The sequence below is a fragment of the Oncorhynchus tshawytscha genome, unplaced genomic scaffold (assembly GCF_018296145.1).
Source record: "Oncorhynchus tshawytscha isolate Ot180627B unplaced genomic scaffold, Otsh_v2.0 Un_contig_5665_pilon_pilon, whole genome shotgun sequence".
NCBI lineage: Eukaryota > Metazoa > Chordata > Actinopteri > Salmoniformes > Salmonidae > Oncorhynchus > Oncorhynchus tshawytscha.
This window is the reverse complement of record NW_024609774.1, coordinates 176,795-201,438: the sequence shown is the minus strand read 5'-3', so window position 1 is coordinate 201,438 and position 24,644 is coordinate 176,795. Positions and strand designations below refer to the sequence as shown.

The following is a 24,644-nucleotide window of genomic DNA, read 5'->3' as shown; positions in this document are numbered from 1 at the left end:
GTACTGAGTCAATGTGAGGGGGTACCGGTACTGAGTCAATGTGAGGGGGTACAGGTACTGAGTCAATGTGAGGGGGTACATGTACTGAGTCAATGTGAGGGGGTACCGGTACTGAGTCAATGTGAGGGGGTACCGGTACTGAGTCAATGTGAGGGGGTACCGGTACTGAGTCAATGTGAGGGGGTACCTGAGTCACTGAGTCAATGTGAGGGGGTACAGGTACTGAGTCAATGTGAGGGGGTACATGTACTGAGTCAATGTGAGGGGGTACATGTACTGAGTCAATGTGAGGGGGTACATGTACTGAGTCAATGTGAGGGGGTACCGGTACTGAGTCAATGTGAGGGGGTACAGGTACTGAGTCAATGTGAGGGGGTACCGGTACTGAGTCAATGTGAGGGGGTACCGGTACTGAGTCAATGTGAGGGGGGGGTACATGTACTGAGTCAATGTGAGGGGGTACAGGTACTGAGTCAATGTGAGGGGCATAGATACAGGTACTGATCAATGTGAGGGGGTACTGTACTGAGTCAATGTGAGGGGTACCGGTACTGAGTAGGTACTGAGTCAATATGGGGGTACAGGTTCGTCCAGGTAATATGTACATGTAGGTAGTGACTAGGCATGAGTCAATGTGAGGGGGTACAGGTACTGAGTCAATGTGAGGGGGTACAGGTACTGAGTCAATGTCAGGGGGATACCATTTGAGTCAATGTGAGGGGGTACCGGCTTTTCAATGAGTCAATGTGAGGGGGTATTATTACTGAGTCAATGTGAGGGGGAGATACCCACTGAGTCAATGTGAGGGGGTACAGGTACTGAGTCAATGTGGAGGGGGATACCGGTACTGAGTCAATGTGAGGGGGTACCGGTTTTGAGTCAATATGGGGGGTACCAGGTACTGAGTCAATGGGGGGGGAGGAGATACCAGGTACTGAGTCAATGTGAAGGGGATACCAGGTCAATGTGAGGGGGTACATGTCCAGGTGACATGTCAGGTAGTGGTAAAGGGTACTAGGCATAGATAATACTAGCAGTAGTGTAAAATCAGGGGGGACACATGCAGAGGAGATATTCCAGGTTTTCAGTATTTGAATCATATGAAATGATTATTGTATCCCCCCATCTGTGATGCTGTCAGGGCTGGTTTCCTGGATACAGATTACATTGGAGCAGTTTTAACTGCCAAGGTGAAGACAAAATGTTCAATTCATGAAAGTATTATTGCACTACAAAACACATTCAGAGGAGATATTCCAGGCTTTTCAGTCCTAGACTTAATCAGGGTCTGGGACACACATTCAGAGGAGATATTCCAGGCTTTTCAGTCCTAGACTTAATCAGGGTCTGGGACACACATTCAGAGGAGATATTCCAGGCTTTTCAGTCCTAGACTTAATCAGGGTCTGGGACACACATTCAGAGGAGATATTCCAGGCTTTTCAGTCCTAGACTTAATCAGGGTCTGGGACACACATTCAGAGGAGATATTCCAGGCTTTTCAGTCCTAGACTTAATCAGGGTCTGGGAAACAGCCCCACGAATAAGTGTTTGTGTGATGCCATGTAAATATTTTCATTTCAAATCACACACATTGATCTCCATGATCTATTTACTCATCTCACATTGGGTCAATATTATGTGTTCATTCACTTATTAGTTAAAATAATACTTTCATGAATTGAACATTTTGTCATCTCCTTGGCAGTTAAAACTGCTCCAATGGGCCACTGATGACAACATTCAAGATGAAATGGTGACTCAACAATAAGCACTCGTCACTGTCACCATGCTTACGTCACCTTGCCCCGGCTAGCCAAAGGTCACCAGACTTCCTCTTTGATGACTTATTTCCCCCAGCATTCCTTTGGCTGTTGTCATTGGGAACTACAGTACTCCCCAGTTATAACAGATGACCACTATTGAACAACGGCCCATTTCCAAAGCTACAGGAGTTGGTTATTCACAGAAACAAAAACAACAGTTTCACCACCTGATGGTCTTTGACACATGGACTGGTAAAGGCTCAGATGACTAAGAAAGCGAGCTCTTTATACAACTTAGTAAATGGCCAGAGCAAACAAAAGTGTATGTCTGAAAAAGAAGTGTGTGGTGGGATCCCCTCAACTTGAGTACCCCACGGCCCACACTCCAAAGTACCCTTCCCTTCTTCCCTCCCTAGGGACCCTCCATTGTCTGCTCTACCCAAACACCTCTGCATTATTGAATAGCCCCCCCATCACGGTGGGCGTGGCTGATCAAACATTTAAAAGCACTAGTCAGTGTGTGTATGTGGCGGTGTGATTGTGTGTGTGCGCAAGCGTGTGTGTGAGCACATGCCTGTGCGTGCATGTGTGTGCGTGGTGTTTTGGGGAGGGGAAGAGGGTTGGTACTATCTGGACAGTAAGGTATAAATATTTAACAACAGTCATTTGCTAAGTTAATGGAATACAAAACAAAGAAGCAATTTGGACTGTCGGAGATAGGAGACGGTAAGGAACCCTGAAGAACCTTAAAAAAACCTAAGGAACCCTGAAGAACCCTAAGGAACCCAGAAGAACCCTAAAAAACACAAGGAACCCTGAAGAACCTTAAGGAACCCTAAGGAAACCTGATTCCATACTGTTACACACTCACCTCTCCTCTGTGGAACCCAGGTTCTCGATCTCACTGGTCACTTCTGCTATCTCATTCTTCAGACGCTGGAAGTTAGAGAGAGGAGGGGGTTAGGATCAAACACACAGAGCATTACGCTCAGTCTTCTGTCCCAGGACAGATTGTGAGGTTCCAGAACATTCTATTTCTCCTCCAGACCCATCAGTGCCCAGTCTGTGCCCACTGCTGCCACCATGCAGTCTCCCCATAACCCCTAACCAATACTGACACTAACCACTCCAATCTAATATCAACCGGATGTGTACGTGCCCGGAGGCAGGTCTCTCTTTCTCCCAAACACTTTCTTCTTTACAAACCACATTAAAAGGGAGGAACATTGGTGAATGACCTCCATACACAGGGAGCAGGACATTTGATTATTTTGGGGTTATGTTTGGGAGATTAATGGAAATATTGCAGATTCTGCCTTTTCTGACAGCTCTGTGAGAGCCCAGTTCCAGAGAGGGAGGGTGGGATGGTGACGGGCCAGACTGGCAGGCACCAGTACGAGGGCGAAACAGGGTGGAGACTACATCATGATGGCATGGGGTACGAGGGCGAAACAGGGTGGAGACTACATCATGATGGCATGGGGTACGAGGGCGAAACAGGGTGGAGACTACATCATGATGGCATGGGTGGGGCGAAACAGGGTGGAGACTACATCATGATGGCATGGGGTACGAGGGCGAAACAGGGTGGAGACTACATCATGATGGCATGGGGTACGAGGGCGAAACAGGGTGGAGACTACATCATGATGGCATGGGGGGGACAGCTATTAAAGAGAGGGTGTGAGATCTCTCATCCTCCTGCGTTGTTATCACAGCCAGCCAGACCAGGGGATGCTAGAGTGTCACATGGACCATGTTACTGAGAATGACCGGGGTCACCAGACACACCACAGAGGTCACCAGACACACCACAGAGGTCACCAGACACAACACAGAGGTCACCAAACACACCACAGAGGTCACCAAACACACCACAGAGGTCACCAGACACACCACAGAGGTCACCAGACACACCACAGAGGTCACCAAACACACCACAGAGGTCACCAGACACACCACAGAGGTCACCAGACACACCACAGAGGTCACCAAACACACCACAGAGGTCACCAGACACAACACAGAGGTCACCAGACACACCACAGAGGTCACCAAACACACCACAGAGGTCACCAGACACACCACAGAGGTCACCAAACACACCACAGAGGTCACCAGACACACCACAGAGGTCACCAAACACACCACAGAGGTCACCAGACACACCACAGAGGTCACCAAACACACCACAGAGGTCACCAAACACACCACAGAGATCACCAGACACACCACAGAGGTCACCAAACACACCACAGAGGTCACCAAACACACCACAGAGGTCACCAGACACACCACAGAGGTCACCAAACACACCACAGAGGTCACCAGACACACCACAGAGGTCACCAGACACACCACAGAGGTCACCAAACACACCACAGAGGTCACCAAACACACCACAGAGGTCACCAGACACACCACAGAGGTCACCAAACACACCACAGAGGTCACCAGACACACCACAGAGGTCACCAAACACACCACAGAGGTCACCAGACACACCCCAGAGGTCACCAGTGCTTTGTGCTCTTGGTAAGACTAGCCTGGATAAATAAAGGGAAATGAAAGGAAAGATAAGATACCATGGAGAGGCAACGTTAACTTGTAGTGTAAGAAATACATGTATTAATGAACCTCCCTGCCTTGATATGAGCTTCACTGACTGACACAGTAGATGAAGGGTGGATGAAGGACTCTGCATGTCTCATGGGAACTTAGCTAACCCCATTCTGGCTGGGTGTGTGAGGAGTGACACCAAATGAAATGATCTAGTCATTTTACAGCTCTTAATGCTCTTCCAAGACCTGGGTTCAAATAGTATTTGTCTTTCAAATTCCTTGCTCAATCAAACACTCCTAGTATTTGAAAGAAAAACAAATCCTATTTGACCCAGGTCCCTTGACACTATTTATCTACTGTTAGTCCCCCTACTGCTCACACTCCCAGTCAACCACTAACTAGTCCACATACAACTAGTTAGGCTTCATCTAACTAGTCCACATACAACTAGCTAGGCTTCATCTAACTAGTCCACATACAACTAGCTAGGCTTCATCTAACTAGTCCACATACAACTAGCTAGGCTTCATCTAACTAGTCCACATACAACTAGCTAGGCTTCATCTAACTAGTCCACATACAACTAGCTAGGCTTCATCTCAACAAAGTCACGTTACTAAAGGGTGTCCTGCACTTTGTGGGGGGAAAGGCCACATTCTTCATGGGCCAGAATATCTGGAGGATATATTCAGTCTCTTTGCAGTGAGGGGCATCTGGAGGATATATGCAGTCTCTTTGCAGTGAGGGGCATCTGGAGGATCAAGGCAAGGTGGAGCTAACTGGCAGGTGAAGTTAATATTTCATCCAAAAGCAGAGGAGAGGACAGACAGAGCCTGCAGAGGGCCTGCTGGGTCAACAGAAAAAGGGTTGAGAAGCCTCCCTCTACACCCCCAAGACCTCCCCTCTACACCCCCCAGACCTCCCCTCTACACCCCCAAGACCTCCCCTCTACACCCCCAAGACCTCCCCTCTACACACCCAAGACCTCCCCTCTACACACCCAAGACCTCCCCCTCTACTACGCCCCAAGACCTCCCCCCCCAAGACCTACACCCCCAAGATCTCCCCCTACACCCCCAAGACCTTCTCCCTACACCCCCAAGACCTTCTCCCTACACCCCCAAGACCTCCTCCCTACCCCCAAGACCTCCCCCTACACCCCCAGACCTCCTCCCTACCCCCCAAGACCTCCCCCCCCCAAGACCTCCCCCCTACACCCCCAAGACCTCCCCCTACACCCCCAGACCTCCCCCTACACCCCCAAGACCTCCCCCTACACCCCCAGACCTCCTCCCTACACCCACAAGACCTCCTCCCTACACCCACAAGACCTCCCCCTACACCCCCAGACCTCCCCTCTACACCCCCCAGACCTCCCCCTACACCCCCAAAGACCTCCCCCTACACCCCCAAAGATCTCCCCCTACACACCCCCAAGACCTTCTCCCTACACCCCCAAGACCTTCTCCCTACACCCCCAAGACCACACACCTGTCCTCCCCACACACACACCTGTCCTCCTCCCCACACACACACCTGTCCTCCTCCACACACACACCTGTCCTCCTCCACACACACACCTCCTCCTCCACACACACACACCTGTCCTCCTCCACACACACACACCTGTCCTCCTCCACACACACACCTGTCCTCCTCCACACACACACACCTGTCCTCCTCCACACACACACCTGTCCTCCTCCACACACACACACACACACACCCTGTCCTCCTCCACACACACACACACACCTGTCCTCCTCCACACACACACCTGTCCTCCTCCACACACACACCTGTCCTCCTCCACACACACACCTGTCCTCCTCCACACACACACACACACCTCCCTCCCCCACACACACACACACACACACACACCTGTCCTCCTCCACACACACACACACACACCTGTCCTCCTCCACACACACCTGTCCTCCTCCACACACACACCTGTCCTCCTCCACACACACACACACCTGTCCTCCTCCACACACACACACACACACTGTCCTCCTCCACACACACACCTGTCCTCCCCACACACACACACCTGTCCTCCTCCACACACACACACACCTGTCCTCCTCCCCACACACACCTGTCCTCCTCCACACACACACCTGTCCTCCTCCACACACACACCTGTCCTCCTCCACACACACACACACCATACCTGAATGTCTTCCAGCAGCTCTTGCTTGCGTCGGCGGATGTTTTCCAGCTCATGCTGCTCCTCAGGGGTGAGGTCATCTGGCACTGTGGGGACACAGGGAGAGAGGTTAGGTTTGGGTATCCCAAAATACTCACAGAACACACCTTCCTGGGCCCTATCGTTCTCACTGTAGCCTACCTGTTCCCTTAGGCAGGGTAATGAGACAAACCTAGCAAAAAGAGATTGATGGCTCTGAGTAGTGTCTCCTCCACACAGACAGAACGTCCTCCTCCACACACACACACACCTGTCCTCCTCCACAGACACACACACCACCTGTCCTCCTCCACACACACACAGGACAACAGAGACACACAGAGACACACAGAGAAAGAACGAGGAGAAAGAGAGGAAGAGAGAGACAGAGAAAGAACGAGGAGAAAGAGAGGAAGAGAGAGACAGAGAAAGAACGAGGAGAAAGAGAGGAAGAGAGAGACAGAGAGAGAAGGAAATAACTAGAGGAGAGGGTGAGAGGTCTGTTTTGGAAGTAAGACAAATCGATAACCGACAAAAACACTGAAAGCTAAGGAGAACACTGTCCTCCTCCACACACACAACAGTCCTCCTCCACAGAACACCTGTCCTCCTCCAGCCTGTCCTCCTCCACCTCCATTAGAACAGTCCTCCTCCACACAAAGACCTGTTCCTCCAGATTCCTCCTCCACACACAGGGCAGTCCTGCCGGAAGCCTACTGCCCATGTTGACAAACACTCCAAGAACAGTCAAGTCCACATCACAGTGAAGCAATAAGACAGCGTTTCCCAGATTCATTTACAAGTGGGTCCTGTAAAGGCCACACTACAACAACACCAAGGGCCTAAAATTAACACCAATTGAAACCAAATGATGTTTAGCAGCTCTTGGCGTCGAAATGTTTTCAGCTCATGCTGCTCCTCAAGGTCATCTGGCACTGTGGGGACACAGAGAAACAGGTTTGGGTATCCCAAAATACCAGAACACACCTTCCTGGGCCCCGTTCTCACTGTAGCCTACCTGTTCCCTTATAATGAGACAAACCTGCAAAAGAGATTGATGGCTCTGAGTGTCTGGGACCTAGAGAGAACGAGGATGAGAGACAGACATCACAGAGACCACCAGGAGAAAGAGAGAAGAGAGAGACAGAGAGAAGGAACAAGAAAGAGAGGAAGAAACAGGATGAGGAGAAAGTTCTGAAGAGAGAGACAGAGAGAGAAGGAAATAACTAGAGGAGAGGGTGAGAGGTCTGTTTTGGAAGTAAGACAAATCGATAACCGACAAAAACACTGAAAGCTAAGGAGAAGATAAGGCTTCCTGCACACTGAGCCTTAGCCTACATTAGAACAGTCCAAGAGAAAGAGTTGAGATTTCCCAGCAGTACAGGGCAGCCTGCCGGAAGCCTACTGCCCATGTTGACAAACACTCCAAGAACAGTCAAGTCCACATCACAGTGAAGCAATAAGACAGCGTTTCCCCAGATTCATTTACAAGTGGGTTGTAAGGACAGGGCCTAAAATGTCCAAATGATTTTAGACAAACAATGTCTCAGGGTAGGCACTGTCCAGGACCCCCTTCAGCAGATAACTCCACCTGCCAGGACATGATGCCCTAGTTCAGGACTAACAGCTCCGCCTCATGTCTGACATCACATCCACCACCAACACCACAAAGGGCAACAAACAGGATGAAGGTTCTGCAATGGTCTGTGGCTCCTCCAGTTCACACTAGACATGCTCTATACTGCACTCTGGGGGATCATATCCTCTGGTATGTGTGTACCAGCTCAGTCGAAGTGAAATACAAGCCCAGGACAGCAGTGTCAGGACAGCAGTGTCAGGACAGCAGTGTCAGGACAGCAGTGTCAGGACAGCAGTGTCTCAGGACAGCAGTGTCTCAGGACAGCAGTGTCTCAGGACAGCAGTGTCTCAGGACAGCAGTGTCTCAGGACAGCAGTGCCAGGACAGCAGTGTCAGCACAGCAGTGCCAGGACAGCAGTGTCAGGACAGCAGTGCCAGGACAGCAGTGCCAGGCCAGCAGTAGCGTGGCATATCTCAAAGCACTGTCACTGCCTGTACGGTTATTTTTAGCTTCCCCCGGGCCAAGGACTGAGGGAGGAGCAAGCTGTCCTGAATGATTGGGCTGCTCTGTGTGTGTGTGTGTGTGTGTGTGTGTGTCAGGGCCATTGAAAGTAAAGGAGAGAGCCATTCCTATACAGCACTAACCAAAGGTGACACCATTCACAACACAACAAATCATTTCATACATGTTGAGACAACAAGGCACTTTCCTCAACAATCAACGATCCATGTCTGAGTCCCTCAAACCCAATGGATCAACTTCCTGTTAAAACACAGGCGATAAGAAAGGTAGTTCCTGTACCCACGGCCTCTCTATGAGGGTGTGAACCCTCTGGTGACCCCTCTCCTCCCTAAACACCCAGGAGATCATAAGCTGGAGGTTCATAGGTCAAAGATCATGGGCTGTGGTTGACCCCGGTGGGGCTCACTAGAAGACTAACAAGCCCAGGAACGGGGAGGGATGGAGACCAGTGTGTATTTATGGATACAGATCCAACACAAGGATCTATGGGGAAAGAGCTCAGCCAGAAAGAACAAATCATGTATTTTTGAGACACAACATATACACACACACACACACACACACACACCTCACCACACCAAAGCACGTATGCGCGTGCATGCACCACCTACCACAGGGGCTTCACTCAAGGCTGAGAAAATACTCATGTAAAAGCTAAATATATGTGATCTGGAAAATGCTGAATTTATCTGAAATTCCAACCGAAAAATAAAAAACTGAAATTAGAGGGCAAAATTAAAATGCATCATTTAAATATTGAAAGTAACTGTCAAACTCAATAGCTTGATGAGAAGAACACTTTGAATCCCAAACTAGAATGTCTGGTCATTTTAAACAGGGATAATAGACTACAGGGGTCATAAAGAATGACAAGGGTTTCTGATTGGACAAATCCAGGTAGTTCCTCTCTGTTTCAGTTAGTTTCTATTGGGTTTGGTGTCTAATGAACATGACCCAGGGTTCTTCCTCAGCCTCGTCCACCTTTCAACGGTAACGCCGGAAACTGGCCGCACAGATGCCTCCAAAGTATCCATGGCAACCACCTGCTTTGCCTGCCTGCCTATCTGTCTGTCTGTCTGTCTGTCTGTCTGTCTGTCTGTCTGTCTGTCTGTCTGTCTGTCTGTCTGTCTGTCTGTCTGTCTGCCTATCTGTCTGTCTGTCTGTCTGTCTGTCTGTCTGGCTGTGTCTGCCTGTCTGTCTGTCAGTCAAGGCTAAGACATTGACCATGTCTGTTCGACACACAGCTAAATAAATACTGAATGGCCTTTTCTTTCTTTCTGCAGGCAGTCAGAATGTCCTTGAGACGGAGAATGTATTTGATACCTGGCCCTACATACTGTACACACTAGAGGTCGACCGATTATGATTTTTCAATGCCGATACCGATTATTGGAGGACCAAAAAAAGCCGATGCCGATTAATCGGCCGATTTTTTTGCACGTATTTGTAATAATGACAATTACAACAATACTGAATGAACACTTATTTTAACTTAATATAATACATCAATAAAATCAATTTAGCCTCAAATAAATAATGAAACATGTTCAATTTGGTTTAAATAATGCAAAAACAAAGTGTTGGAGAAGAAAGTAAAACTTTAATATGTGCCATGTAAAAAAGCTAACGTTTAAGTTCCTTGCTCAGAACATGAGAACATATGAAAGCTGGTGGTTCCTTTTAACATGAGTCTTCAATATCCCCAGGTAAGAAGTTTTAGGTTGTAGTTATTATAGGAATTATAGGACTATTTCCCTCTATACCATTTGTATTTCATATACCTTTGACTATTGGATGTTCTTATAGGAACTTTAGTATTGCCAGTGTAACAGTATAGCTTCCAGCCCTCTCCTCGCCCCTACCTGGGCTCGAACAGGAACACATTGACAACAGCCACCCTCGAAGCTGCGTTATCCATGCAGAGCAAGGGAAACAACTACTCCAAGTCTCAGAGCGAGTGACGTTTGAAACGCTATTAGCGCGCACCCCGCTAACTAGCTAGCCATTTCACATCACATCGTTATACCAGCCTAATCTCGGAAGTTGATAGGCTTGAAGTCATAAAGAGCAGAGCTGCTGGCAAAACGCACAAAAGTGCTGTTTGAATGAATGCTTATGAGCCTGCTGGTGCCTACCATCGTTTAGACTGCTCTATCAAATCATAGACTTAATTATAACATAATAACACACAGAAATGTGAGCCTTAGGTCATTAATATGGTCGAATCCGAAAACAATCATCTCGAAAACAAAACATTTATTCTTTCAGTGAAATACGGAACCATTCCGTATTTTATCTAACAGGTGGCATCCATCAGTCTAAATATTGCTGTTACATTGCACAACCTTCAATGTTATGTCATAATTACGTACAATTCTGGCAAATTAGTTCGCAATGAACCAGGCGGCCCAAACTGTTGCATATACCCTGACTCTGTTTGCAATGAACGCAAGAGAAGTGACACAATTTCACCTGGTTAATATTGCCTGCTAACCTTTCTTTTAGCTAAATATGCAGGTTTAAAAATATATACTTCTGTGTATTGATTTTAAGAAAGGCATTGATGTTTATGGTTAGGTACACATTGGAGCAACGAGTCCTTTTTCGCGAATGCTCACTGCATCGATTAGATGCAACGCAGGACATGCTAGATAAACTAGTAATATCACCAACCATGTGTAGTTATAACTAGTGATTATGATTGATTAAGTTTAATGCTAGCTAGCAACTTACCTTGGCTTCTTACTGCATTTGCGTAACAGGCAGGCTCCTCGTGAGGCATGTGGTTAGTGCGTTGGACTAGTTAACCGTAAGGTTGCAAGATTGAATCCCTGAGCTGACAAGGTAAACATCTGTCGTTCTGCCCCTGAACAGGCAGTTAACCCACTGTTCCGAGGCCGTCATTGAAAATAAGAATGTGTTCTTAACGGACTCGTCTAGTTAAATAAAGATTAAATAATGGTGTTCAAAAAATAAAATTAAAATAAAATCGGCAAATTACCGATGTCCGAATGTTATGAAAACTTGAAATCGGCCATTCTGATTAATCGGTCGACCTCTAGTACACACGCGCACACACACACACATGCTGTACACGCGCACACACACCACACACACTGCTGCTGCTGATAGGCCGAGTAGGAATCCTATTCCAATAGGGCAGATTTGACTTCATGGCGTATTACATTTCATGGGCCTCATCTACCATCGATTGTCCAAGTGAATGTCACGCTGAGTAAAGCCAGAGCAGTGCTGTGTGCTTAACAGACACAACAGGAAATTAACTGAGAATACTGGGTGGATGCATCAGGGGAAACAACATACACAGACACCCACTGCATTCCTGTCTTGACTGGTAGGGACAGTTAGAAGAACATCACAAGACCCAGAGACAGAGAACAAACTGAAGAGAGAGAGAGAGAGAATGAACTAAACAGAGAGAGAGAGAATGAACTAAAGAGAGAGAGAGAGAACAAACTAAACAGAGAGAGAGAGAATGAACTAAACAGAGAGAGAGAATGAACTAAACAGAGAGAGAGAGAATGAACTAAACAGAGAGAGAGAGAACAAACTAAACAGAGAGAGAGAGAACGAACTAAACAGAGAGAGAGAGAACGAACTAAACAGAGAGAGAGAGAACAAACTGAAGAGAGAGAGAATGAACTAAACAGAGAGAGAGAGAATGAACTAAACAGAGGGAGAGAGAACGAACTAAACAGAGAGAGAGAGAACGAACTAAACAGAGAGAGAGAGAACAAACTGAAGAGAGAGAACGAACTAAACAGAGAGAGAGAGAACAAACTGAAGAGAGAGAGAATGAACTAAACAGAGAGAGAGAGAACAAACTAAACAGAGAGAGAGAGAATGAACTAAACAGAGAGAGAGAACGAACTAAACAGAGAGAGAGAGAACAAACTGAAGAGAGAGAGAGAGAGAGAGAATGAACTAAACAGAGAGAGAGAGAACGAACTAAACAGAGAGAGAGAGAATGAACTAAACAGAGAGAGAGAGAACGAACTAAACAGAGAGAGAGAGAATGAACTAAACAGAGAGAGAGAGAACGAACTAAACAGAGAGAGAGAGAACGAACTAAACAGAGAGAGAGAGAACGAACTAAACAGAGAGAGAGAGAACGAACTAAACAGAGAGAGAGAGAGAACGAACTAAACAGAGAGAGAGAGAATGAACTAAACAGAGAGAGAGAGAACGAACTAAACAGAGAGAGAGAGAACGAACTAAACAGAGAGAGAGAGAACGAACTAAACAGAGAGAGAGAGAACAAACTAAACAGAGAGAGAGAACAAAGAGAGAGAACGAACTAAACAGAGAGAGAGAGAACGAACTAAACAGAGAGAGAGAGAAACGAACTAAACAGAGAGAGAGAGAGAATGAACTAAACAGAGAGAGAGAGAGAATGAACTAAACAGAGAGAGAGAGAACGAACTAAACAGAGAGAGAGAGAACGAACTAAACAGAGAGAGAGAGAACGAACTGAAGAGAGAGAGAGAGAAGAATGAACTAAACAGAGAGAGAGAGAACAAACTGAAGAGAGAGAGAGAGAACAAACTAAACAGAGAGAGAGAGAAATGAACTAAACAGAGAGAGAGAATGAACTAAACAGAGAGAGAGAGAATGAACTAAACAGAGAGAGAGAGAACAAACTAAACTAAACAGAGAACAGAGAGAGAACAACTAAACAGAGAGAGAGAGAAACGAACTAAACAGAGAGAACAAACTGAGAGAGAGAACAAACTAAACAAACTGAAGAGAGAGAGAGAATGAACTAAACAGAGAGAGAGAGAATGAACTAAACAGAGAGAGAGAGAACGAACTAAACAGAGAGAGAGAAACGAACTAAACAGAGAGAGAGAGAACAAACTGAAGAGAGAGAGAGAGAACTAAACAGAGAGAGAGAACAAACTAAAGAGAGAGAGAATGAACTAAACAGAGAGAGAGAAACAAACTGAAACTAAACAGAGAGAGAGAGAATGAACTAAACAGAGAGAGAGAAATGAACTAAACAGAGAGAGAGAACAAACTGAAGAGAGAGAACTAAACAGAGAGAGAGAGAGAACGAACTAAACAGAGAGAGAGAGAACGAACTAAACAGAGAGAGAACTAAACAGAGAATGAACTAAACAGAGAGAGAGAGAACGAACTAAACAGAGAGAGAGAGAATGAACTAAACAGAGAGAGAGAGAAACTAAACAGAACTAAACAGAGAGAGAGAGAACGAACTAAACAGAGAGAGAGAGAATGAACTAAACAGAGAGAGAGAGAACGAACTAAACAGAGAGAGAGAGAACTAAACAGAGAGAGAGAATGAACTAAACAGAGAGAGAGAGAGAATGAACTAAACAGAGAGAGAGAGAATGAACTAAACAGAGAGAGAGAGAATGAACTAAACAGAGAGAGAGAGAACGAACTAAACAGAGAGAGAGAGAATGAACTAAACAGAGAGAGAGAGAATGAACTAAACAGAGAGAGAGAGAACGAACTAAACAGAGAGAGAGAGAATGAACGAACTAAACAGAGAGAGAGAGAGAAGAATGAACTAAACAGAGAGAGAGAGAAATGAACTAAACAGAGAGAGAGAGAATGAACTAAACAGAGAGAGAGAGAACGAACTAAACAGAGAGAGAGAAACGAACTAAACAGAGAGAGAGAATGAACTAAACAGAGAGAGAGAAACTAAACAGAGAGAGAGAGAACGAACTAAACAGAGAGAGAGAGAACTAAACAGAACTAAACAGAGAGAGAGAGAACGAACTAAACAGAGAGAGAGAGAAACGAACTAAACAGAGAGAGAGAGAAACGAACTAAACAGAGAGAGAGAGAACAGAACTAAACAGAGAGAGAGAGAATGAACTAAACAGAGAGAGAGAGAATGAACTAAACAGAGAGAGAGAGAGAACAAACTAAACAGAGAGAGAGAATGAACTAAACAGAGAGAGAGAGAATGAACTAAACAGAGAGAGAGAGAATGAACAAACAGAGAGAGAGAGAATGAACTAAACAGAGAGAGAGAGAATGAACTAAACAGAGAGAGAGAGAGAACTAAACTAAAGAGAGAATGAACTAAACAGAGAGAGAGAATGAACTAAACAGAGAGACAGAGAACGAACTAAACAGAGAGAGAGAGAACGAACTAAACAGAGAGACAGAGAACGAACTAAACAGAGAGACAGAGAACGAACTAAACAGAGAGAGAGAGAACGAACTAAACAGAGAGAGAGAGAACGAACTAAACAGAGAGAGAGAGAACGAACTAAACAGAGAGAGAGAGAACAAACTAGAGAGAGAGAGAGAACGAACTAAACAGAGAGAGAGAGAACAAACTAGAGAGAGAGAGAGAACGAACTAAACAGAGAGAGAGAGAACAAACTAGAGAGAGAGAGACAGAGAACGAACTAAACAGAGAGAGAGAGAACGAACTAAACAGAGAGAGAGAGAACGAACTAAACAGAGAGAGAGAGAACGAACTAAACAGAGAGAGAGAGAACAAACTAGAGAGAGAGAATGAACTAAACAGAGAGAGAGAGACTAAACAGAGAGAGAGAGAATGAACTAAACAGAGAGAGAGAGAATGAACTAAACAGAGAGAGAGAACTAAAAACAGAGAGAGAGAGAATGAACTAAACAGAGAGAGAAACAGAGAGAGAGAACAAACAGAGAGAGAGAACTAAACAGAGAGAAAGAACGAACTAAACAGAGAGAAAGACAGAGAGAGAATGAACTAAACAGAGAGAGAGAGAACGAACTAAACAGAGAGAGAGAGAGAGAATGAACTAAACTGAGAGAGAGAATCTAAACAGAGAGAGAGAGACTCTAAACAGAGAGAGAGAATGAACTAAACAGAGAGAAAGACAGAGAGAGAGAATGAACTCTCTAGAGATTAACTAAATCTCTCATATTAACTAGAGAGAGAGACAGAGAGAGAGAGAATGAACTAAACAGAGAGAAAGACAGAGAGAGAACGAACTAAAGAGAGACAGAGACAGAGAGAACGAACTAAAGAGAGAAAGACAGAGACAGAGAGAATGAACTAAAGAGAGAGAGAGACAGAGAGAACGAACTAAAGAGAGAGAGAGAGACAGAGAGAACGAACTAAAGAGAGAGAGAGACAGAGAGAACGAACTAAAGAGAGAGAACGAACTAGAGAGAGAGAGAGAGTTTGTTCTCTCTCTGTCTCTCTCTCTCTCTCTTTAGTTCTCTCTCTCTCTCTCTCTCTCTTTAGTTCTCTCTCTGTCTCTCTCTCTCTTTAGTTCGTTCTCTCTCTCTCTCTCTCTCTCTCTCTCTAGAGATTAACTAAAGAGAGAGAGACAGAGAGAGAGAGAATGAACTAAACAGAGAGAAAGACAGAGAGAGAACGAACTAAAGAGAGAAAGACAGAGACAGAGAATGAACTAAAGAGAGAGAGAGACAGAGAGAACGAACTAAAGAGAGAGAGACAGAGAGAACGAACTAAAGAGTGAGAGACAGAGAGAACTAACTAAAGAGTGAGAGAGAGACAGAGAACGAACTAAACAGAGAGAAAGACAGAGAGAATGAACTAAAGAGTGAGAGACAGAGAGAACGAACTAAAGAGAGAGAGACAGAGAGAATGAACTAAAGAGTGAGAGACAGAGAGAACGAACTAAAGAGTGAGAGAGAGACAGAGAACGAACTAAACAGAGAGAAAGACAGAGAGAGAGAACGAACTAATCAGAGAGAAAGACAGAGAGAACGAACAAACTAAAGAGAGAGAGAGACAGAGAGAACGAACTAAAGAGAGAGAGAGACAGAGAGAACGAACTAAACAGAGAAAGAGACAGAGAGAACTAACTAGAGAGAGAGAGACAGAGAGAACTAACTAAAGAGAGAGAGACAGACAGAACTAACTAAAGAGAGAGAGACGGAGAGAACTAACTAAAGAGAGAGAGACGGAGAGAACTAACTAAAGAGAGAGAACGAACTAAAGAGAGAGAGAGACAGAGACAGAGAGAGACAGACAGACAGAGAGACAGAGAGAGACAGACAAAAGAGAGAGAACGAACTAAAGAGACAGACAGACAGACAGACAGACAGACAGACAGACAGACAGACAGACAGACAGACAGACAGACAGAGACCAAGGCATCCCTTAACTACAGCCTTCCTCCTATAATACTATAGCTATCCTCTTCCCTAGACATTGACATGGCAGTCTATTCAGGGCCGTATCAGAAACACAGCCTTAGCCGCAGGTCAAAAACTCTGCTTCACATCAGACAACCACATGAGGGAGTAGTCCGTTCCTGTTGTGACATCAGTGCCATGTCACACTCACTTCCCTTCTCAGAATGTAAGCCTGTGTCCCCAATGGCACCCTATGGCCTTTATAGTGCACTTTAAAGACCTGGGCCCTACTGAAAAGTGGTGCACTATAAATGAAATACTCTGCCATTTGGCAAACACACTAAGAGAGAAGGGGGGATTGGGAAAACCCTTCCACCTTAACTAATTGCTGAGGGGAACTGTGTCGGGATACTGGGGGAATATTGCCTGTGATTGCTGTTGTTTGGCTGTCACTGATCAGGCCACTTGCATATAACGAACATTAAAGATTCCCCCTGCTGCCACAGTAGGGCAAGCGGCAGAGATGTGTGTCTGTGTGTGTGTGTGTGTGTGTGTGTGTGTGTGTGTGTGTGCATATCTGTCTGTCCCTGGAAACCAGTGTGAAGAAACAGATTTACTGTGGTTCCCCCCCTAACAAAAAGCTCCCTAGAAAGGACTTTCCTATATCATGTCAGCCATATTGAGTATGAATACCGAGGTCAAATTATTGCCTTGTTGTATTGTCCCTTCTAGTGTTGCACGGTAACCAACACTTCACTACCTTCTCTATACTAGAACATGAAAAACGGTTCACTAGAATAATTTGTGTAACTTTAGGTACTCCTGTCAAATGTGTCTCACGGATCAAGTCTGACAGCGCAGCCAATGTCTCCCTTAATAGGCCAAAAACACTGTGCCTTCTCCACTCAGCCTGTACTGGGAGTCTGATCTCCACTCAGGTCTGATCTCCACTCAGCCTGTACTGGGAGTCTGTCCTGCATCATGTCAGATCTCCACTCAGCCTGTACTGGGAGTCTGATCTCCACTCAGCCTGTACGGGGAGTCAGATCTCCACTCAGTCTGCACTGGGAGTCTGATCTCCACTCAGCCTGTACGGGGAGTCAGATCTCCACTCAGTCTGCACTGGGAGTCTGGATCTCATCATGTCAGATCTCCACTCAGCCTGTACTGGGAGTCTGGCATCTGCATCATGTCAGATCTCATCACAGATCAGCCTGTACTGGGAGTCTGTCTGCATCATGTCAGATCTCCACTCAGCCTGTACTGGGAGTCTGGGCTGCATCATGTTAGATCTGCATCTGGGCTGCATCATGTCAGATCTCCACTCAGCCTGTACTGGGAGTCTGGGCTGCATCATGTCAGATCTCCACTCAGCCTGTACTGGGAGTCTGGGCTGCATCTGCATCATGTCAGATCTCCACTCAGCCTGTACTGGGAGTCTGGGCTGCATCTGCCTGTACTGGGAGACTGTCCTGCATCATGTCAGATCTCCACTCAGCCTGTACTGGGAGTCTGGACTGCATCATGTCAGATCTCCACTCAGCCTGTACTGGGAGTCTGGACTGCATCATGTCAGATCTCCACTCAGCCTGTACTGGGAGACTGGACTGCATCATGTCAGATCTCCACTCAGCCTGTACTGGGAGTCTGGGCTGCATCATGTCAGATCTCCACTCAGCCTGTACTGGGAGTCTGGACTGCATCATGTCAGATCTCCACTCAGCCTGTACTGGGAGACTGGACTGCATCATGTCAGATCTCCACTCAGCCTGTACTGGGAGTCTGGACTGCTGGGATCATGTCATGTCAGATCTCCACTCAGCCTGTACTGGGAGTCTGGACTGCATCATGTCATCATGTCTGTACTGGGAGTCTGATCTCCACTCAGCCTGTACTGGGAGTCTGGACTGCATCATGTCAGATCTCCACTCAGCCTGTACTGGGAGACTGGACTGCATCATGTCAGATCTCCACTCAGCCTGTATCATGTCTCCACTCAGCCTGTACTGGGAGTCTGGATGCATCGTTAGATCTCCACTCAGCCTGTAGATCTCCACTCAGCCTGTACTGGGAGACTGGACTGCATCATGTCAGATCTCCACTCAGCCTGTACTGGGAGTCTGGACTGCATCATGTCAGATCTCCACTCAGCCTGTACTGGGAGTCTGATCTCCACTCAGCCTGTACTGGGAGTCTGGACTGCATCATGTCAGATCTCCACTCAGCCTGTACTGGGAGTCTGTCCTGCATCATGTCAGATCTCCACTCAGCCTGTACTGGGAGTCTGGACTGCATCATGTCAGATCTCCACTCAGCCTGTACTGGGAGTCTGGACTGCATCATGTCAGATCTCCACTCAGCCTGTACTGGGAGTCTGGACTGCATCATGTCAGATCTCCACTCAGCCTGTACTGGGAGTCTGGACTGCATCATGTCAGATCTCCACTCAGTCTGTACTGGGAGTCTGCCTGTACTGGGAGACTGGATCATCATGTCAGATCTCCACTCAGCCTGTACTGGGAGTCTGTCCTGCATCATGTCAGATCTCCACTCAGCCTGTACTGGGAGTCTGCATCTCCACTCCTGGACTGCACAGATCTCAGCCTGTACTGGGAGTCTGTCATCATGTCAGATCTCCACTCAGTCTGTACTGGGAGTCTGCATCTGTTAGATCTCCACTCAGCCTGTACTGGGAGTCTGGACTGCATCATGAGATCTCCACTCAGTCTGTACTGGGAGTCTGGACTGCATCATGTCAGATCTCCACTCAGCCTGTACTGGGAGTCTGGATCATGTCCACTCAGCTGTACTGGGAGTCTGGGCTGCATCATGTCAGATCTCCACTCAGCCTGTACTGGGAGTCTGGACTGCATCATGTCAGATGTCAGATCTCCACTCAGCCTGTACTGGGAGTGGACTGCATCATGTCAGATCTCCACTCAGCCTGTACTGGGAGTCTGGATGCATCATGTCAGATCTCCACTCAGCCTGTACTGGGAGTCTGGTCAGATCTCCACTCAGCCTGTACTCTGGATGCATCATGTCAGATCTCCACTCAGTCTGCACTGGGAGTCTGGACTGCATCATGTTAGATCTCCACTCAGCCTGTACTGGGAGTCTGGACTGCATCATGTCAGATCTCCACTCAGTCTGCACTGGGAGTCTGGGCTGCATCATGTTAGATCTCCACTCAGCCTGTACTGGGAGACTGGACTGCATCATGTCAGATCTCCACTCAGTCTGTACTGGGAGTCTGGTCAGATCTCTGCATCATGTTAGATCTCCAGCCTGTACTGGGAGTCTGGACTGCATCTCCACTCAGCCTGTACTGGGAGTCTGGACTGCATCATGTTAGATCTCCACTCAGCCTGTACTGGGAGTCTGGACTGCAATCATGTCAGATCTCCACTCAGCCTGTACTGGGAGTCTGGGCTGCATCATGTCTTATCTCCACTCAGTCTGTACTGGGAGTCTGGGCTGCATCATGTCTTATCTCCACTCAGTCTGTACTGGGAGTCTGGACTGTAATCATGTCAGATCTCCACTCAGTCTGTACTGGGAGTCTGGACTGTAATCATGTCAGATCTCCACTCAGTCTGTACTGGGAGTCTGGACTGTAATCATGTCAGATCTCCACTCAGTCTGTACTGGGAGTCTGGACTGTAATCATGTCAGATCTCCACTCAGCCTGTACTGGGAGTCTGGACTGCATCATCATGTCAGATCTCCACTCAGCCTGTACTGGGAGTCTGGACTGCATCATGTCATCTCCATGTCTTACTCAGAGTCTCCACATGTCAGCTCTGTACTGGGAGTCTGGACTGTCATGTCAGATCTCCACTCAGCCTGTACTGGGAGTCTGGACTGCATCATGTCAGATCTCCACTCAGCCTGTACTGGGAGTCTGGACTGCATCATGTCAGATCTCCACTCAGCCTGTACTGGGAGTCTGGGCTGCTGCATCATGTCAGATCTCCACTCAGCCTGTACTGGGAGACTGGACTGCATCATGTCAGATCTCCACTCAGCCTGTACTGGGAGACTGGACTGCATCATGTCAGATCTGCCTGTATCTGGACTGCATCATGTCAGATCTCCACTCAGCCTGTACTGGGAGACTGGACTGCATCATGTCAGATCTCCACTCAGCCTGTACTGGGAGTCTGGACTGCCTGTAATCATGTCAGATCTCCACTCAGCCTGTACTGGGAGACTGGACTGCATCATGTCAGATGGACTCCACTCAGCCTGTACTGGGAGAGACATGTCAGATCTCCACTCAGCCTGTATCATCATGTCAGATCTCCACTCAGCCTGTACTGGGAGACTGGACTGCATCATGTCAGATCTCCACTCAGCCTGTACTGGGAGACTGGACTGCATCATGTCAGATCTCCACTCAGCCTGTACTGGGAGACTGGACTGCATCAGATCTCCACTCAGCCTGTACTGGGAGACTGGACTGCATCATGTCAGATCTCCACTCAGCCTGTACTGGGAGACTGGACTGCATCATGTCAGATCTCCACTCAGCCTGTACTGGGAGACTGGACTGGTCAGATCTGCATCATGTCAGATCTCCACTCAGCCTGTACTGGGAGACTGGACTGCATCATGTCAGATCTCCACTCAGCCTGTACTGGGAGTCTGTTAGATCTGCATCATGTCAGATCTCCACTCAGCCTGTACTGGGAGACTGGACTGCATCATGTCAGATCTCCACTCAGCCTGTACTGGGAGACTGGACTGCATCATGTCATCTCCACTCAGCCTGTCAGATCTCCACTCCACTCAGTCTGCACTGGGAGTCTGGACTGCATCATGTCAGATCTCCACTCAGTCTGTACTGGGAGACTGGACTGCATCATGTCAGATCTCCACTCAGCCTGTACTGGGAGTCTGTCCTGCATCATGTCAGATCTCCACTCAGCCTGTACTGGGAGACTGGACTGCATCATGTCAGATCTCCACTCAGCCTGTACTGGGAGATTGGACTGCATCATGTCAGATCTCCACTCAGCCTGTACTGGGAGACTGGACTGCATCATGTCAGATCTCCACTCAGCCTGTACTGGGAGACTGGACTGCATCATGTCAGATCTCCACTCAGCCTGTACTGGGAGACTGGACTGCATCATGTCAGATCTCCACTCAGCCTGTACTGGGAGACTGGACTGCATCATGTCAGATCTCCACTCAGCCTGTACTGGGAGACTGGACTGCATCATGTCAGATCTCCACTCAGCCTGTACTGGGAGACTGGACTGCATCATGTCAGATCTCCACTCAGTCTGCACAGAAGTTAACACACTTGAATAATGTGACACGGCATGTAGGAACTGTTAAATGACTTATTACTATACCCAGACAGGCTAGAAAACAAGAAGATACTGGTGGCCTCCAGCTTTGTTGGCTACCTTTCCTTGCTTACAGCTAAAGCCAACATCCATTCACTACCGCTAGTACCATGTGATAATATGCTAACCATTACGCAAAACATACTGATTTCCAAACTGATTCAAAAGCCATCAAAACTCAATGCATTCTCTGAATGATGTCATTACTGGTTAAAGAGCAACATGCATTCCCCTACATAAAATGATTCCCAATAGGCTGTAGCCCCATGAAATCAGCAAAACAAGCTCAACTTGCATTTGACCAGTCAACATGATCAATAGATTTTTGACCATTGAAACACACACACACACAACACACACAGGAACAGGGTTGCAGTTAAAACCTACTGGACTCTCACACAATGTGCAACAATAGAAGCCGAGAGACATGAGAGTGGGAGATGGGGGATGAAGAGTGGTGCCATTATATAGTCATGAGATAAAGTGACATAGCTTCACATTCATCATTAGGTGGAGAACACAGAATCTCCCCTCTCTGTATCTCAGAAAAACCCTGCATTTAGGTGGAGAACACAGAATCTCCCCTCTCTGTATCTCAGAAAAACCCTGCATTTAGGTGGAGAACACAGAATCTCCCCTCTCTGTATCTCAGAAAAACCCTGCATTTACTGGGGCAGTTCAATACATCGCCAGAGGTCAGAGGTCAGCGTGATGACAGCCAATCTCAGTCTCACAGTAGCCAACCAGAGGGAGAGGCCTGACAGAGCGTGGGATGAGAGAGACACACCGCCCACGTCCTGTTTTCTAGGGCCTAGTACTGCCTGGAAAGCAGGCCATTCAGGGGAAACACACACACCTCAGGCTTACTGTTCACCCCTGCTGTGCTTGGCACTGTGTCAGCACTCTCACAACCCATTATGTTTCCTCTGAAACTCTCCATAATAAAACAGTAACACTATCTACCAGGTAGAACAGCCAATAGAAACTAACTCTGTTGACAGTCCAAATATCTTGGCCACAGCAACACCATGGGCCTCTGGGTGGCTCACAGGAAGGTAGGGAGATAAACAGTGTCCAGCCGAAGAAAACTGTTCTGGCCAGACATCAGATGTGTCTTTCACACTTTAGGGCCAACCCAAACCATACTGTTCTGGCACAGACATCAGATGTGTCTTTCACACTTTAGGGCCAACCCAAACCATACTGTTCTGGCACAGACATCAGATGTGTCTTTCACACTTTAGGGCCAACCCAAACCATACTGTGCTGGCTCAGATCTTTCCACATTTTCCTTTTCATACCGGTTCCAGCAACTATGGTGGATGGTGGACACACAAACAGACCAGCTCAGTACAGCTTGGTTTGACTCAGTAATGGTGAAAAACCCAGGGTATCTCTTCAGGAACAGGGTTGGAGTTAAACCTACAGGAGGGTATGTCTCCATGAACAGGGTTGGAGTTAAACCTACAGGAAGGTATGTCTCCAGGAACAGGGTTGGAGTTAAACCTACAGGAAGGTATGTCTCCATGAACAGGGTTGGAGTTAAACCTACAGGAAGGTATGTCTCCAGGAACAGGGTTGGAGTTAAACCCTACAGGAGGGTATGTCTCCAGGAACAGGGTTGGAGTTAAACCCTACAGGAAGGTATCTCTCCAGGAACAAGGCTGGAGTTAAATCCTATAGGACGATATCTCTCCAGGAACAGGGTTGGAGTTAAAACCTACTGGACTGTAACTCTCCAGGAACAGGGTTGGAGTTAAAACCTACTGGACTGTAACTCTCCAGGAACAGGGTTGGAGTTAAAACCTACTGGACTGTAACTCTCCAGGAACAGGGTTGGAGTTAAAACCTACTGGACTGTAACTCTCCAGGAACAGGGCTGGAGTTAAAACCTACTGGACAGTAACTCTCCAGGAACAGGGTTGGAGTTAAAACCTACAGCACTGGTAACTCTCCAGGAACAGGGTTGGAGTTAAACCTACTATATGTAACGTACACAAACCTCAGTATATTACAACTTCCTGCATGTGCAATACTCTGGACCACAATCCAGTTCATCTCTCTCGCCCCCTCTCAGATTGCCATCTTGGAAGGAGAGATACCAAACGACTGATTTCCAAATCACTGGAGAATCTCCTCAGGAAATCAGGAAATTAAAATTCCAAAGGACAGCTCAAAGGAAATCTCTCTCTCTCCCCTGATCTGATTTGACCTAGTTTGGAGGTTGAGCTCAAAAACGTGACGGCCAAAATAAGCCGCTGTGTTCGTTCAGTCCCAGGTCCCTCTCATTACATAGGACACATTCCTGGGGCAGTGGCGCTCTCTGTGTTCGTTCAGTCCCAGGTCCCTCTCATTACATAGGACACATTCCTGGGGCAGTGGCGCTCTCTGTGTTCGTTCAGTCCCAGGTCCCTCTCATTACATAGGACACATTCCTGGGGCAGTGGCGCTCTCTGGGGTCTTGTTGGACAGAAATCGTATGTACCCTGATACCACGGCCTGTACCCATCTAGAGGGGTACTGAGTGTGTAGTATACCCCAACCCAACCCAACCCAGAGGAGCACAG

General features: G+C 47.1%; 1 protein-coding gene across 3 annotated transcripts in view; it reads right to left on the bottom strand.

Annotated features, from left to right (window-relative positions):
- Positions 1-24,644, bottom strand: part of cyth1a (cytohesin 1a) — a 122,700-nt gene that overhangs the window by 34,229 nt on the left and 63,827 nt on the right. For all 3 annotated transcript variants that reach the window (XM_042317877.1, XM_042317875.1, XM_042317876.1), the window contains exons 2-3: positions 6,508-6,590; positions 2,638-2,702 (exon numbers count right to left, since the gene is read on the bottom strand). In XM_042317877.1, the coding sequence (XP_042173811.1) occupies positions 2,638-2,702; positions 6,508-6,590 (148 nt within the window). The remainder of the gene's footprint in view (positions 1-2,637; positions 2,703-6,507; positions 6,591-24,644) is intronic.